Source organism: Podarcis raffonei, chromosome 8 (assembly GCF_027172205.1).
Source record: "Podarcis raffonei isolate rPodRaf1 chromosome 8, rPodRaf1.pri, whole genome shotgun sequence".
Classification (NCBI taxonomy): Eukaryota; Metazoa; Chordata; class Lepidosauria; order Squamata; family Lacertidae; genus Podarcis; species Podarcis raffonei.
In genome coordinates this window covers 87898872-87913690 of record NC_070609.1, presented here as the reverse complement: position 1 = coordinate 87913690, position 14819 = coordinate 87898872, and the positions used below count along the sequence as shown (strand labels likewise).

The 14819-nt window shown below is 46.3% G+C and overlaps 1 protein-coding gene across 1 annotated transcript; it reads right to left on the bottom strand.

Moving 5' to 3' along the window:
- Positions 1-5151: 5151 nt before the first annotated feature.
- Positions 5152-10418, bottom strand: LOC128420024 (gastrokine-1-like). The gene is made up of 6 exons (XM_053401391.1): positions 10336-10418; positions 9114-9167; positions 8487-8624; positions 7418-7528; positions 7039-7180; positions 5152-5399 (listed from the first exon to the last, which is right to left on the bottom strand). Exons 1-6 carry the CDS (start codon positions 10345-10347, stop codon positions 5317-5319), a joined length of 540 nt encoding a protein of 179 aa, XP_053257366.1. The 5' UTR covers positions 10348-10418; the 3' UTR covers positions 5152-5316.
- Positions 10419-14819: the final 4401 nt, after the last annotated feature.

Sequence of the window (14819 nt, the reverse complement as noted above, 5' to 3'; positions counted from 1 at the left end):
CACTGCCTCCCGCAGTTTGGTCAAACTCATGCTGGTAGCTTCGAGAACACTGTCCCACCATCTCTTCCTCTGTCGTCCCCTTCTCCTTGTGCCCTCCATCTTTCCCAACATCAGGGTCTTTTCCAGGGAGTCTTCTCTTCTCATGAGGTGGCCAAAGTCTTGGAGCCTCAGCTTCACGATCTGTCCTTCCAGTGAGCACTCAGGGCTGATTTCCTTCGGAATGGATAGGTTTGATCTTCTTGCAGTCCATGGGACTCTCAAGAGTCTCCTCCAGCACCATAATTCAAAAGCATCAATTCTTCGGCGATCAGCCTTCTTTATGGTCCAGCTCTCATTTCCATACATCACTACTGGGAAAACCATAGCTTTAACTATATGGACCTTTGTTGGCAAGGTCTCATTTTAATAGTAGCTCATAAATCAAAACCATAAGGGGAGGGAAACATAAGGGTCAGAATGAGTCCAAACCAAAGGCCAGGCAGAACAGCTCTGTCTTGCAGGCCCTGCGGGAAAATGTCAAGTCCCGTAGGGCCCTGGTCTCTTGTAACAGAGCGTTCCACCAAGTCGGGGCCAGTACTGAAAAGGCCCTGGCCCTAGTTGAGACCAATCTAACCACCTTGCAGCTTGGGGCCTCCAAAGTGTTATTTGTGGACCTTAAGGTCCTTTGCAAGGCATACCAGGAGATGCAGTCAGTTCCTCTACAGTACTAGGAAACTCGGGGCAAACTGAATGTGATGGTCCTCCAAAATTACTAGCTAGCCCTTGCACTGCCAAATATTTAAAAATACTGAGTAGCTGAGGGGTCCTTTTCTATAGGACATTTCTGGGTTAGAATTCAAATAAGCCTCAGCCCAACCTTTAACCTGCAAAATTAAGGTTGGGTCACATCACATGGCTGTTGAAAGCCAATCCTAGACATTTTCATGTATTGTAAACTGCCTGGATGCAGCGGAAATCAGGGAGATTTTTTTCAGCAATAACTCCTCAAACCCCTAAACCTGTAATTCAGCAACCAGGGACCGTTCTCACAAAAAATAACACCCAGTTTAGAAAGAGCACAAAGAACTCTTCCCTTGTGTTGCTGCTACGAGACCCTGATGCACAATCACAGAAACAATAAAACTCCAGCTTTCTCTTAAAACAACAGCAACAAAAAACTTTATTGTCATTGCTAAGAATCCCAAAGTGTGGTATTACATCATACCATTTGACTGGGAATTTGCCCTTAGTGAAGGTGCAAGGAGACAGAGGCACCTCCACCCTCTTCTGATTTCCTGAGATTGAAAGCATTTGGTGTTTACAGGGTAATCATCCATGGGATATAATCCCAAACTTCAAACAATGAATGCTTGTTGTTTGCTAAACAGAGTTTACTCAGAGATGAGAGAAAAGTCCGAACGTGTTTGTCTTCAAGGTGTGGCCACAGATGATCTCTTAGGAGTGAGGCAAATATTTGACCCAAGTGTTAGAAGCAGTCCTTCTCTTGGGTCACCAACGCACCACCATTCAAAGCCTTCTTATCCTATTTTAACCAACGGCAGCTTCCCTCCCCCAAAGAATCATGGGAACTGCTGTCTGTTAAGGGGGCTGGAAATCGTAACTCCGTGAGGAGTGAACTACAATTCCCAGGACTCTCTGTGGGAAAGCTGTAACAGTTAAAATGATATAAATTGCTTAAACATGCTTTAGGTGTATGGCCTTGGCTTTGTTGGTGTTGGGGACGTGGGCGGCGCTGTGGTCTAAACCACTGAGCCTCTTGGACTTGCTGATCAGAAGGTCGGTGGTTCGAATCCCCATGACGGGGTGAGCTCCTGTTGCTCTGTCCTAGCTCCTGCCAACCTAGCAGTTCGAAAGCACGCCAGTGCAAGTAGATAAACAGGTACCACTGCAGCGGGAAGGTAAACGGCGTTTCTGTGCACTCTGGCTTCCGTCATGGTGTCCCAATGCACCAGAAGCGGTTAAGTCATGATGGCCACATGACCCGGAAAGCTGTCTGTGGACAAATGCCGGCTCCCTCGGCCTGAAAGTGAGATGAGCGCCACAACCTCATAGTCTCCTTGGACTGGACTTAACTGTCCAGGGGTCCTTTACCTTTTACTTTTTACCTGTTGATGCTGGGCCCTTTCCACACTGGGCCCTTTCAGAGGATTTGCTGTCTTTCACTTCCTTCTTGGCTGACCCAAGACATTTTGGTCTGAGAGTCAAAGAACAAGATCATGCCCACCCATCCCACATGCAGAACACAGGTCTGAGGGCAACAGGCTTGGTCAGAACCCATCTGGAGTCCTGTGTCCAGTTCTGGGCAACACAGTTTCAGAAGGATCCAGGGTCTGAGAACCGAGTCTTATGGAGGGCAGTTGGGGATGTTCACCCTGGAGGAGACTGGGACCTGCTATTCCTAATTTACCAAATGAAGGAGTAGCCAGTTCTCATAGGCCCTATGTGCCAATATTCAAAGCACTCCACCAGGCCTTAATTGGAGGTGGACATTTGCCGGTTTCTTACTCTTTTCACATCAAGGTTCCCCTTGAGGATAAGATTGATACCATTACACTGGCTGTGGCAAAATTCCTCTCAGAGGTGGTAAAAAATCAGAAGTCAGTATGTCCAGGCTAAAGCTCCTCTGTTGGCTGCCAAGGCTGATCTTACACCTTAATAATTGTTGATACATACTAAGCAATCTTTAGACACTGCATCAGGGAGAAGTACCAGTTGTGGGTCCTGGGGGGAAGTGCACCAAAGTTTAAGTTAATAGAGACTGGTGCATGATCAGAGACTGTCACAGACCCAATTTCTGCACTCGCCACCTAATGAAGATCACTTTTGGGTATTAATATTGGGTTCATGCGTGACAATGATTCATGAGAAAAACATGAGAAAGCCACTTCCGCCATTCGGAGGAGGTAGAGTTGCGGGCTTCACGGCCCCACCAAGCATGCGGCGGCTGGAACCCAGCCCCCGCGCGAATGGGGGGGATTCCTGGCTGCGTCACCTCCTGGCCAGCTAATCGGCTGGCCCTGGGGGTGTGGCCTGCCTTATTTAAACCAGGACATGGCTGGGGATCTCCCTCTTTGCTGCCTGCTTTTCCTGCCCTATAAGGTTATCGTTCCTTGACTGTCCTATGGACCTTGGTTGGTCGCCGTTGAGGGGCCTGGTAAGAATTTTTCCACTTGGCAAATTGGCACCAGCCACTTGGTTTTCGCCTACCTTGTAGCAAATCGTCACAACTTTCTTGGTATTGGCGGTTAGGCATTGGTATTGTTCTGCAGTTGGAAGAGGGGAGGAAGTGCCATCACCTGCCCCACATATTGAAGGGTAGTCCGATAAAGGATTCTGGGGGCGTGGCCCTGTCCGAAGCCTGGGGAGGTGAGGGCCTAAGGCCCGCCCCCAATCGGTGGCCCCAGGGAAGTTCCTAGTTGATGTGCATCTGCAGGACTCCCCCTACTGGTGGTTAACCCTTCCCAGACTTCAAGCGGACGGGCTGAAGCCGGATATCGTTGGTTAGGACCAATGCTTAAGCCAATACCGCTCATCACCTGTAACCAATAAAGTTGTGGCTTTATTTAGCCCATTAAAAGGAAGAAGAAGAAGAGTTTGGATTTGATATCCCGCTTTATCACTACCCGAAGGAGTCTCAAAGCAGCTCACATTCTCCTTTCCCTTCCTCCCCCACAACAAACACTCTGTGAGGTGAGTGGGGCTGAGAGACTTCAGAGAAGTGTGACTAGTCCAATGTCACCCAGCAGCTGCATGTGGAGGAACAGGGAAGCGAACCCGGTTCACCAGATTATGAGTCCACCGCTCTTAACCACTACACCACACCACTACAACACACTAGCATTAACCTTAATAATTGTGTCATGTGTCATTATTTCCACTGGGGGGGGGATCTACCACACAATTCCCTGCCTTCCAGATGCAGTGTCTGCCAGGTATCCAACCAGGTCCCATTCAGTCAACATTTCTGCCAAGCGTGGGTTGGAGGCTTTGTGCACCAGAGTCATCGCTGCAGCAAGTCTCCTCTTATTATGGTCACCCTCTTTTAAAATGGTCTAATTCTGTTAGTGTCTTCTGGATAAAGTCTTGTTGTGCTAAGTTGGGTCCATATAAACAGGCGGTGGTGATTGGATGACTGCCTATGATGCCACAAACAAAGAGGTACCGTATTTTTCGCTCTATAAGACGCACCAGACCACAAGACGCACCTAGTTTTTGGAGGAGGAAAACAAGAAAAAAAATATTCTAAATCTCAGAAGCCAGAACAGCAAGAGAGATCACTGCGCAGTGAAAGCAGCAATCCCTCTTGCCGTTCTGGCTTCTGTGATAGCTGCGCGGCCTGCATTCGCTCCATAAGACACACACACATTTCCCCTTACTTTTTAGGAGGGGAAAAGTGAGTCTTATAGAGCAAAAAATACTGTATCTGCCTGCCAGCTCTGCCAAATTTTCCTCAACACTCAGAGGGCAGCGCTCGCTTATCAGGACAGCCACAACTCTGGAGTTGCTTGCCTATCCAGTGTCCTTTCAGTAAAGCAGCCCTCTGGTTCCTGCTTTGATGTGTTTCCTGCAGGAGAACAATGTCTAGATGTTCCCTCCGCAGGGCTGCCTCTACTCTGACTCAGGTCCACGTATGCAAATAAGGAATTGAAAGTGACGTTCAGTTATTGGATAGTTACAGGAAGTTGTTACTGTTGCTTTGTAGTTGAGCTCTATATAAGCAGGTTGGCTGAACCCTTCAGTTCAGTTCTGTTCTGGCCTGTGAATAAACAAGAGCTGTCTGAAGAATCGCAGTGTTGTCAGATATGTTCACCCACAACTTAACAGGGGTGCCTCTACTCTGACTCCCCTCTACCGTTGAAGGAGAGAAGCGCTATTGTTTGACTTGGAAGAATCATAGTAATGTTGGTAGAGGTGCAGATAGGAGAGAGTTAATTCCTAAGTAAGCAACTCCTGCTCTATTAAAGATGACATTTTTCAAGAAATTTTTTTTGCTGGACTTTTAACTTGAAAATGAAGCAACATAAACTCAAACTGGGTAATCTTGGGACACACACTCTGTCTCAATCTAGCCTACCTCACAGGGTTGGGGAGAGGATAAAATGGCCGATCAGGGTGGGATAGAAATGTGACAAATACATAATGAAGAGAGACTTTTAAAATTCTAGGCACATTTTAATTGGCAATCACTCCAAATGCAGTAGTTTTTCCCCTCATGCTCCAAGCGTAAGATGAAAAGGAAATGAAGAAAACCCAGGGTGAGAAGCTGTTTCTTTCATCAATGGACAAACACTGCGGTGGGGAAAAGTTGGAGGTTTATTAAGACATCCTTTCTCCCCCACAAAGGCTGATGTGCAAGATCCAGAGGATATTGGCTTGGAAGCAGGCTCCTGAACTTTCTCCTGGAAAGAAAAGAAAAAAATGGAACAGAGAGCATCAGGCAAGGTATTGGGATGGAATTAAATCATTTGATTTATTAATTTATTTTAAAATGTGTTTTTAAAGAAATACATTAACCATTAAACACTTATCAAGCAGTACAGTTATTAATATGTTTGTTTTAACTGTTGTCTCTAGACATCCACTATTACCTTCAACAGTCAAACATATTACTTGATCAAACCTCTCCACTGAGAATATTGAGCGGTTGGTATACAAGGTCTTGATTTTGGTCATTAACATTCTTAATGAAAGGGGTCAATGTTTCTTGGAAGGTGAGACCCTCAGACATTGCTGCATCCCAGATATTATTTTCCCACATGTTCCGTGGTATTTGGAACATGGGAAGAAATAGCATCAGACAAGGCATTTGGATGGAGTTAAATCATTTATTTAATGCATTTATTTCCCACCCTTTTCTCCAAGGGGCTCCAGGTGCCATTCTTGATTCTCCTCCCCCATTTAATCACCACAACCACCCTATGAGGTAGGCCAGGCTGAGAATGACCAGCTCAGGGTCACCCAATGAGCTTTGTGGCTGAGGATTTGAACCCTGATTTCCCAGGTCCAAGCCTGACACTCTCACCACTCTGCCACACCAGCTCTCACACAGTTTATAGAACCCTACAGCTCATGGTACATCAACAACAGAGACAACTGATGCTGTTTCTAAACCAGTTCAACCACTGTGCCTTTCCAGTCGCTTCAGTGGGACTGCAATGATCAACCAGGGCCAACAATAGAAGTGGGCGAAGGCTATAAGATATATTTCATGTTCAATGCACAACCAATTCTGAGTAGCACTTTGCGGACATGTGCCATGAACCGAGTATTTCTAAGGACATTCGCTTCTGCCCTTTGACAGCATGAAGGGGCAGCTTCACCCAATTATGCACAATCACATTGGAAAGTTTCCGTAAGTGAACCCCATGCAAAAGCAACAAAGTTGTTATTTGATACTCACTATGTTGTGCTACCTCCTGCCAACCTAGCAGTTCGAAAGCACGTAAAAGTGCAAGTAAATAAATAGGGAAGGCAAACGGCGTTTCCGTGCGCTGCTCTGGTTCACCAGAAGCGGCTTAGTCATGCTGGCCACATGACCTGGAAGCTGTACGCCGGCTCCCTTGGCCAATAAAGCGAGATGAGCGCAGCAACCCCAGAGTCGGCCATGACTGGACCTAACGGTCAGGGGTCCCTTTACCTTTATGTTGTGCTACAGATCCAAGTTTAATGTTCCAAGTGTACAGTTCGTTCAGTTCATGGGTGTGTTTGTATTATTGATACGTCATTAGGTTCTCAATATTTTCATCAGATCTGCATATTATCATATTTATTATTAACCTAAAACTGAGGCTTATTTATTATTTATTATTAACCTAAAACTGAGCCAGCTGCCCAATCAGTTTATCACTAGGGTCAAACCTGTGGTCCGTGGCCCTGGGGAGGACGCAATGGAGGCAGAGAAGACAACCCCAAAAGGGGTTCCCTTGTGATTCTCTGGTTCCATGTATAGTTGTGTGGAAGGGGAAACAAACTCAACTTGTCCCTGAGGCAGGAATACACTCTTTGCACTCTGCAAACCCCTTTCAGTTGAGGACTCACCTGCGAATTCATAAGCAGCATAGGTAGGGATCCCTCTGCACAAGGCTTCAATGTTCTTCCCATATGGGGCCAGGTTAGTGATCTTCTTGGGAGTAACCATGTAAGTGAGCTTCTTGGGTGCCGGCCCTTTGGTACGATCCTTCTAAACAGGGGGGAGCAACAGCACAGAATTGAAAGACGGGACTGAGTGGGTCATATGCATTATTGTGACCATTGGTTGGGGAATTCAATCACCAAATTCAAATAAGCACAAATCTTGAAGGACAACTTTGGATGTACTCATATTATTTCATGAAATGCAAATTTAGAAGGCCTTATTCTTCAAGAACTTGTCTAATCCTCTTTGAAATCCGCCCAACAAGGCTCCTCTTGGCTTTACCTGTTTTTCCTTGATGGCTTCTGGAAGAGTGGTCACATCTGGCATGACATTTCGATTCATTTTGGTAAGAATGCAAGATTTCTTGGAGAGGATCCGGGTTGCCATGTAGCCCTGTCCAAGCAAAACAGGAGTAGTCAGATGAGCATTACGCAGGAAGCGACAATTCTGTCAATTTTACTTTCTTTCAGTTTTCCAGTCTTAAACATGGCTCACCCCATTACTGCCTCAAACTCACAACCTTTAAAGAAATAAAAAGTTTTGCATACAATATTCCCCAATCTAGTGCAATTTTATATATACTGTTCACTAATATAAAGGTAAAGGTAAAGGGACCCCTGACCATTAGGTCCAGTCGTGACAGACTCTGGGGTTGTGGCGCTCATCTCGCTTTATTGGACGAGGGAGCTGGCGTACAGCTTCCGGGTCATGCAGCCAGCATGACTAAGCCGCTTCTGGCGAACCAGAGCAGCGCACGGAAACGCCGTTTACCTTCCCACCGGAGCGGTACCTATTTATCTACTTGCACTGGCATGCTTTCGAACTGCTAGGTTGGCAGGAGCAGGGACCGAGCAACGGGAGCTCACCCCGTCGCGGGGATTTGAACCGCCAATCTTCTGATCGGCAAGTCCTAGGCTCTGTGGTTTAACCCACAGCGCCACCCGCGGCCCATGTTCACTAATATACAAATTTACAAATTATATTCCCTCAATTTATTTTTGCAAACTACTTTCAGTGGAGGGTTTTTCTGCAATTGACCGCTATATAAATTTTATGAAATAAATGCATGAATTTTGTGCAGTTTTTGGATGGAGAACTGCATTATGAAATCTGCAGGGTTGTGCCTCATTTGGCATATTGCCTTGAGAAGTAGTGACGAGGCAGGTCTGCATGAAATGTGGAACTGAGCTTCATTTCACCCCCTCCCCAATACTGCATACTCTATTGTTCTCATACCATTTCGGAAATCACAAATGCGATCAATTCACTTTTTTTTATGCGAACCAAACTGAATTCCTTCCTTATCCCAAGTAAAAAAACAAAGGCATCTGAATGTGTGGGTGCTCCTTACAGTGCCGTAATCCCAAATGTTGTTCCAGGAGTGCCAGCCATTGTTGTTGTCCACGTTGACCACCTGCTTTTGGTTGTCAATGCTCACAGACTGATGGGAATGGCCTCCCACATTTCCCTGGTTGTTTTCGCTGATATTCTTGAGTGGGAAAAATGAAGAACAGCAAGACAGTCAGATTTTCAGTGTTCCAGATTTCACAATAAACATTTCCTTGTAAATGCAGAATAGAACAAAAAGTGGACATCCACTTCAGTAAGCATGACTGAAGCTAGCTCTCAAGCACAGTTCAATCTGAAGCATTATTTATTTCAAGCTGTGTTTGGAGATGATAGAATTCTAGAAATGTAGAGTTGGAAAGGACCAAGGGGTCATCTAGTCCAACCCTCTGCAATGCAGGAATCTTTGGAAGAGCACCGGCCCCTATCCCTCAAAATCTGGCAAATTGGCCAGCCTACGCAAGGCTCAAGAATGTCCCCACATTCACAATGCAAGAGGGTCTCATCATGCAGAATTCTACACCAGGATATGAAGGCAGCCTCAGAGCACATCCAATTTCGAGCTTCTAAGAGCAGCAACAACAGAAATAATGTAATGAGAGCAACGTGTTTAATCTGTCTTAGTACTTACATTAACGGCTAAGGCGGGGGCTAGGAGAACGCCCAGGAGCGCAACACTCAGAGCCTGGAACGAATTTCAGAAGAAGAGTAGCGTTACATGACAGGCATCTATTTATAATCAACGCGGGTTTTTTAAAATTAAAACATAATCTCAGTACAGTATTTGTAAACTAATCTACAAAAAACAACAACTCAAGCTGTGAAGCCAGCCATTTCTCGCTTATTCCTTTGCTGCATAAAGTGCCTTTACTCTTTGTCTCCTATTTTGGACTTCTGGCAACTAGAGATGGATTCAAGCATGCACTGGCTATCGAATTATTCTGAGTAGGGGCAGAGAAATTTCCGAAGTGCCTTGATTTCCAATGTCCAACTTTGACATTAGGATTCCGGCTGCAGCATCCTATGTACGTTCAATTTTCCAGTAGCTAAAAGGACAGTTGTGTTTGTTAGTGCATGGGGGTCACCGTATTTTTCGCTCTATAAGACGCACCAGACCATAAGACGCACCTAGTTTTTGGAGGAGGAAAACAAGAAAAAAAATATTCTGAATCTCAGAAGCCAGAACAACAAGAGGGATCGCTGCACAGAGAAAGCAGCGACCCCTCTTGCTTTTATGGTTTCTGGGATAGCTGCACAGCCTGCATTCACTCCATAAGACGCACACACATTTCCCCTTACTTTTTAGGAGGGAAAAAGTGAGTCTTATAGAGCAAAAAATATGGTACTTCACGTTATAAGATTAGGACCGCAATCCATCACAGAGTTAAGAGCTCTTAAGCACAGTGCCTCAAGAGCATTCATGGGCAGAAGGGCTCTTTCACCATGAGTGTGTTTCTTGCATATTCCTCAAGGAGCTGAAGCCCACCAGGTCTACATATGATGTAGCAGATTTATTTTATGTTATTTGTTGCATTGCTTTTCCTCCAAGGAGGGTAAGGTTCTCCCCATATCATTTAACCCCCAAAACAGCCCTGTGAGGTACATAGTTCGCTGGGTGACCCTGGCCTAAGCTACCTCACAAGGTTCTTGTGAGGATGAAATGGGAGGTGGAAAATCATTTATACCACCTTGAACTCCTTTGGAGAAAAGGCAGTATATAAATGTCATAAAATAAATACATACATAAACGAAATCTAGAAATTGCCTCCCACAAAAATAAGAGGTTTTGGGGATAAAGTGGGTTTTCCATCGCATGGGCTTTCGGTAGAAAATGAAAAGTTGTGTATACTCACAATCAGCTTCATTTTGTCACTGGAAGAAGTGCAGGATCAGCTAAAGGGGAACCCTTCCACTTTATATACTCTGGTTTTCAAATATTAGGTGTGGAGAGTCCTAAGGGGTAGGGCCCCCTTATCACAGTGGGGCTGGTCCTCGTCAGACCTGGGGCATGTAGGCGAAGGACAAGGAAACCAGGTGACGCCTTACAGATAAGCCACATGAGGCTGATAAAAGATATAATCAATACACTTTTTGATAACATTTGATTGCACAGAAGGAATGGGCGGGAGGCGTCATTTTAAAACTGCTGAATTAAGACCGAGTTTAATCCCACAAAACAAACACGGCTCGCCTAGTAAGCCTGTTGTGTGAAATGTCAAGTAACATTCCAACATCTGCATTGATCAGGATGGGCAGAAATCTGGAATTTTTTTTACATTTTTAAGTTCCATTCTTGTGACTTTTGCTTTTAGTGTGGCATTCAGCTATGTTTTACTCAATGGAAATTAGTGAACATGACTAAATTAGGACTGTTAAATTTCAGCGGGTCTACTCTGGATAAACCTAGTTGGCTGCCACCCCTAGAGTCGATCTAATTTTCAAGGAAACATGAATTTAACACGAGAAAACATTCTGAGGTCTGTTGCTCCAATGGCTACAGTTCTTTGTCTTCCCTGCTCACATCTTTAAATTGATATAATTAATTGACCCATGCATACACAAAAACTGTTTGCGAAGGCCAACAGCCTCTTCTGTTAACACTTGTAAGCAAGGAAAAGGTCAGGTAATGGGACCCTGACCGTTAGGTCCAGTCTCAGACGACTCTGGGGTTGCGGCACTCATTTCGCTTTATTGGTTGAGGGAGCCGGCATACAGCTTCTGGGTCATGTGGCCAGCAAGACTAAGCCACTTCTGGCGAATCAGAGCAGTGCATGGAAACGCCGTTTACCTTCCCGCCGGAGCGGTACCTACTTGCACTTTGAAGTGCTTTTGAACTGCTAGGTTGGCAGGAGCAGGGACCGAGCAACGGGAGCTCACCCCGTTGTGGGGATTCGAACCGCCGACCTTCTGATCGGCAAGCCCTAGACTCAGTGGTTTAGACCACAGCACCACCCGTGTCTCTTTTAAGGAAAATGTGGCCCCTTTCAAAAGAACATGCTGCTAGTGGTATGGAATCACTGAAAGAATAAATTTGGTGGAGCGCTTGCCACTTTCTGTAAAATAAAGATACAGACCATCTTTCCATGGATATAAAGTTAAGTTCTTACACTGCGGATCTTTGCTTAAAACCTGCACAGTTCTTCACATCTGGCACGAATGTTTGCAAAAGTGACATTTATTCATCCCAGCTCTCCCCAAGGTAAAAGTAAAGGGTAAAGGGACCCCTGACCATTAGGTCCAGTCGTGACCAACTCTGGGGTTGCGGCGCTCATCTCGCTTTATTGGCCGAGGGAGCCAGCGTACAGCTTCTGGGTCATGTGGCCAGCATGACTATTCTGCTTCTGGCGAACCAGAGCAGCACACGGAAACGCCGTTTACCTTCCTGCTGGAGCGGTACCTATTTATCTACTTGCACTTTGATGTGCTTTCGAACTCCTAGGTTGGCAGGAGCAGGGACCGAGGAACGGGAGCTCACCACGTCACAGGGATTTGAACCGCCAACCTTCTGATCGGCAAGTCCTAGGCTCTGTGGTTTAACTCACAGCACCACCCGCGTCCCTCAGCTCTCCCCAACTTGGTACCAATTCCTCTCAGGCATTTTGCCCTGTCTGCTGCTATGCAGGTTCATCATCAGGGGACTTACTCCCTCCCCCAGTAGCTCATAAATCAACAGCTACAGTGGCACATCGCTGTCTTGGATTACAAATCCCACCATCGGTTCCCAACCATCAGAGCTGGGCTCCCTCCAGCCTGAGCAGCGTAGCACCAAGCTGGGGGCAAGAGTGCTGAAGGGAGGTTGTGAGGGCACCCTGGCCACAGAAGATAAAAACCAACAAGGAGACAGAGCTGGCACAGCCATTAGGCAGGCTGAGTCCACTACTTCAGGCCCCAGGAGACACACCCATGGGTGCCCCAGCTGCCTAGCTGCCTCTGACAGCGGTGGAGAAGCGTCGCCACCATTGGTACCAATTTTGGGCAAGATCACAACCATTTGGGGCATGATCTTGCTTGAAATTGAATGAGATCTTCCTTTATTCTCTCAAGATTACATGCCTTCCCTTCTGCAGTGACCAAAGGAAGATTCATACATACTCCATATCAAGCCCGTCTGTGCGCCTGCAACCAAGTACAGTGGTACCTCGGGTTAAGTACTTAATTCGTTCCGGAGCTCTGTTCTTAACCTGAAACTGTTCTTAACCTGAGGTATCACTTTAGCTAATGGGGCCTCTTGCTGCCGCCGCGCCGCCTAAGCACAATTTCTGTTCTCATCCTGAAGCAAAGTTCTTAACCTGAAACACTATTTCTGGGTTAGCAGAGTCTGTAACCTGAAGCGTATGTAACCCACTGTAGTAACCCACAGGTACCACTGTAGTACCTGATTCAATGGACCACAATATCAAAGATTGCCCTTTACACAGCAGACCTCGCCAACTGATGCTGAGCAAAATGTTTGTGCTGGGCCCAGGGGTTAACCTGAGCAACGCGGTCCAGGTCCAGTCCTGAATCCAAGGATTCTGTGAGGAGTCAGCCCAACAGGGCCAAGGCAGGACACAAAGCAAGAAACCAGGCTAGGTCAAGCACAGGATCTCAGACAGGTTCCAGCAAACAGCAATGTTGCTCCCACAACCTGGGGCGGGGTCCAGCAGCCTTTTATCTTCGTCGGGGTAAAGGCCAGTCCTGATCCCCCAGTGATTCACCTCCCTGTTTTGCCCAGAGGTGAGCACTCCTCCTGTGAGTACTCAGGTCTCTCCTTCTCTTAGACCTTAGTCTCTGCAACTCGGGAGACGTCGATGGGTTACTAGACCCAGAGGCTGCCTCAGCCTCTCCTGACCCAGCCGGTAGTGGAGCAGCTGTAAGTGATGGCCCAGCTGAAGGCAACGAGGTCATCCCCGCATCTGGAGCCAGGGGAGGCTCAGGCCCCTGACTCGGCCCAGCTGGTGCTTCTTGCAGGGGAACCTGTGCAGACTGGGGCTCTTCAGAATCAGGCCCCAGACTAGGTTCAGGTGATGCCTGAGGCAAAGGATCCAGTGTGGATCACTCCTTGGCAGGTTTTGAATAAACATACACAAATTTATTGGTTAATAACATGATTGATAGATAGTTAACATAAGGATATGTATAATTTTATAACATGCAGAGAATAATACGTGCAGAGAAAGGAGCTGAGGGAAGTCCCTGGTTGGGGGGGAGGGAGGGATGGAATGGGGTTGGGGGAAAAAGGGGGAAAATAATGTATGGGATTATATGGTTTGATAATTTGTTATGTTGAAATTGTTTAATAAAAATATTTTTTTTAAATAACATCGTGATGCCAATAAAGGTACTTGATTTGATTTGAATGAGATCTTGCAGAGCAAGCAAGATCTTGTGCGATTTGGGGCAAAACCTCACCCAAAATCAGTATGATCTTGTTTGAAATTGGTGCCAATGGCAGCACTGCTTCTCTGCCAACGGTGGATGCGGCAGGGCATGCAGTGGTGGCAGGAGCAGGTAGGTGGCAGCAGCAGTGGCAGCAATGGCAGCAGTGGTCCAGCAAGGCAGCGCTTCCTGTTTCATCTGAAGCGGCGATAAAGGACACACCGCCCCTGCAAGGAGATCTCAACATGTGTAAAGTTTAGAAGAAGAAAAAGGCAAGCAAGAAGAGGAAGTGGGTAGAGAACATTTTTCCTCCCTTTCTCTTGACGCTACAACCCACCAACCTCCAACGAAGCTGAATATTGGAAGATCTAGGACAGATTAAAGGAAGTCCTAGATTTCCCCAGTGAAATCTCCAGGTAGGGCTGAGAGAGCAGGCTGTCTGAAATCCTGGAGAGCTGTTGCTGGCCAGTATAGACAATTCAAAGCTAGACCCAATAGTCTGACTCTGTTCCTATGTAATGCACTCTAGAGGTGGGAATAGCACCAATTAAAACATAAAAGAGCCATCCTGGATCAGGCCAATGGCTATTTGGTCCAATATCCCGTTCTCACAGTGGTCAGTCTGAAGTTCCAGTGGGAAACGGGCAAGCAAGTTATGGAGTCTGTGACAAACTAGTTGGTCTGAGCAAAATTCAGAACAGAGGGTTTTCCATGCATATTGGGTTCTGCTGCGGAAACAAAGCTCAGTAATGTAGAACTCCAAAATCCTGGTAAAATTTAGGTGAGGGAAATTTCAGAAGCATCGTCTCCCTCACAGAACCTCAGACACACACGCCTCTATTTAAGAACCTGATATCGTAGAGCAGATGGGCAGACTAGAGGCAGGCAGGCGCAGACATTCTAGAAAGGGTTAACTGATATTTGCAAAATGACCAAATTGGAATTTTTTCGCAACTGACTAATGTACTCTGGGCTATCG

Coding starts and splice junctions, on each gene's coding strand:
- LOC128420024 (XM_053401391.1), bottom strand. Junction 8,625..9,113: donor CCCCCGCCTTAGCCGTTAAT/GTAAGTACTAAG, acceptor TTCCCACTCAAG/AATATCAGCGAAAACAACCA. Junction 5,400..7,038: donor TGCTGCTTATGAATTCGCAG/GTGAGTCCTCAA, acceptor TTTTCTTTCCAG/GAGAAAGTTCAGGAGCCTGC.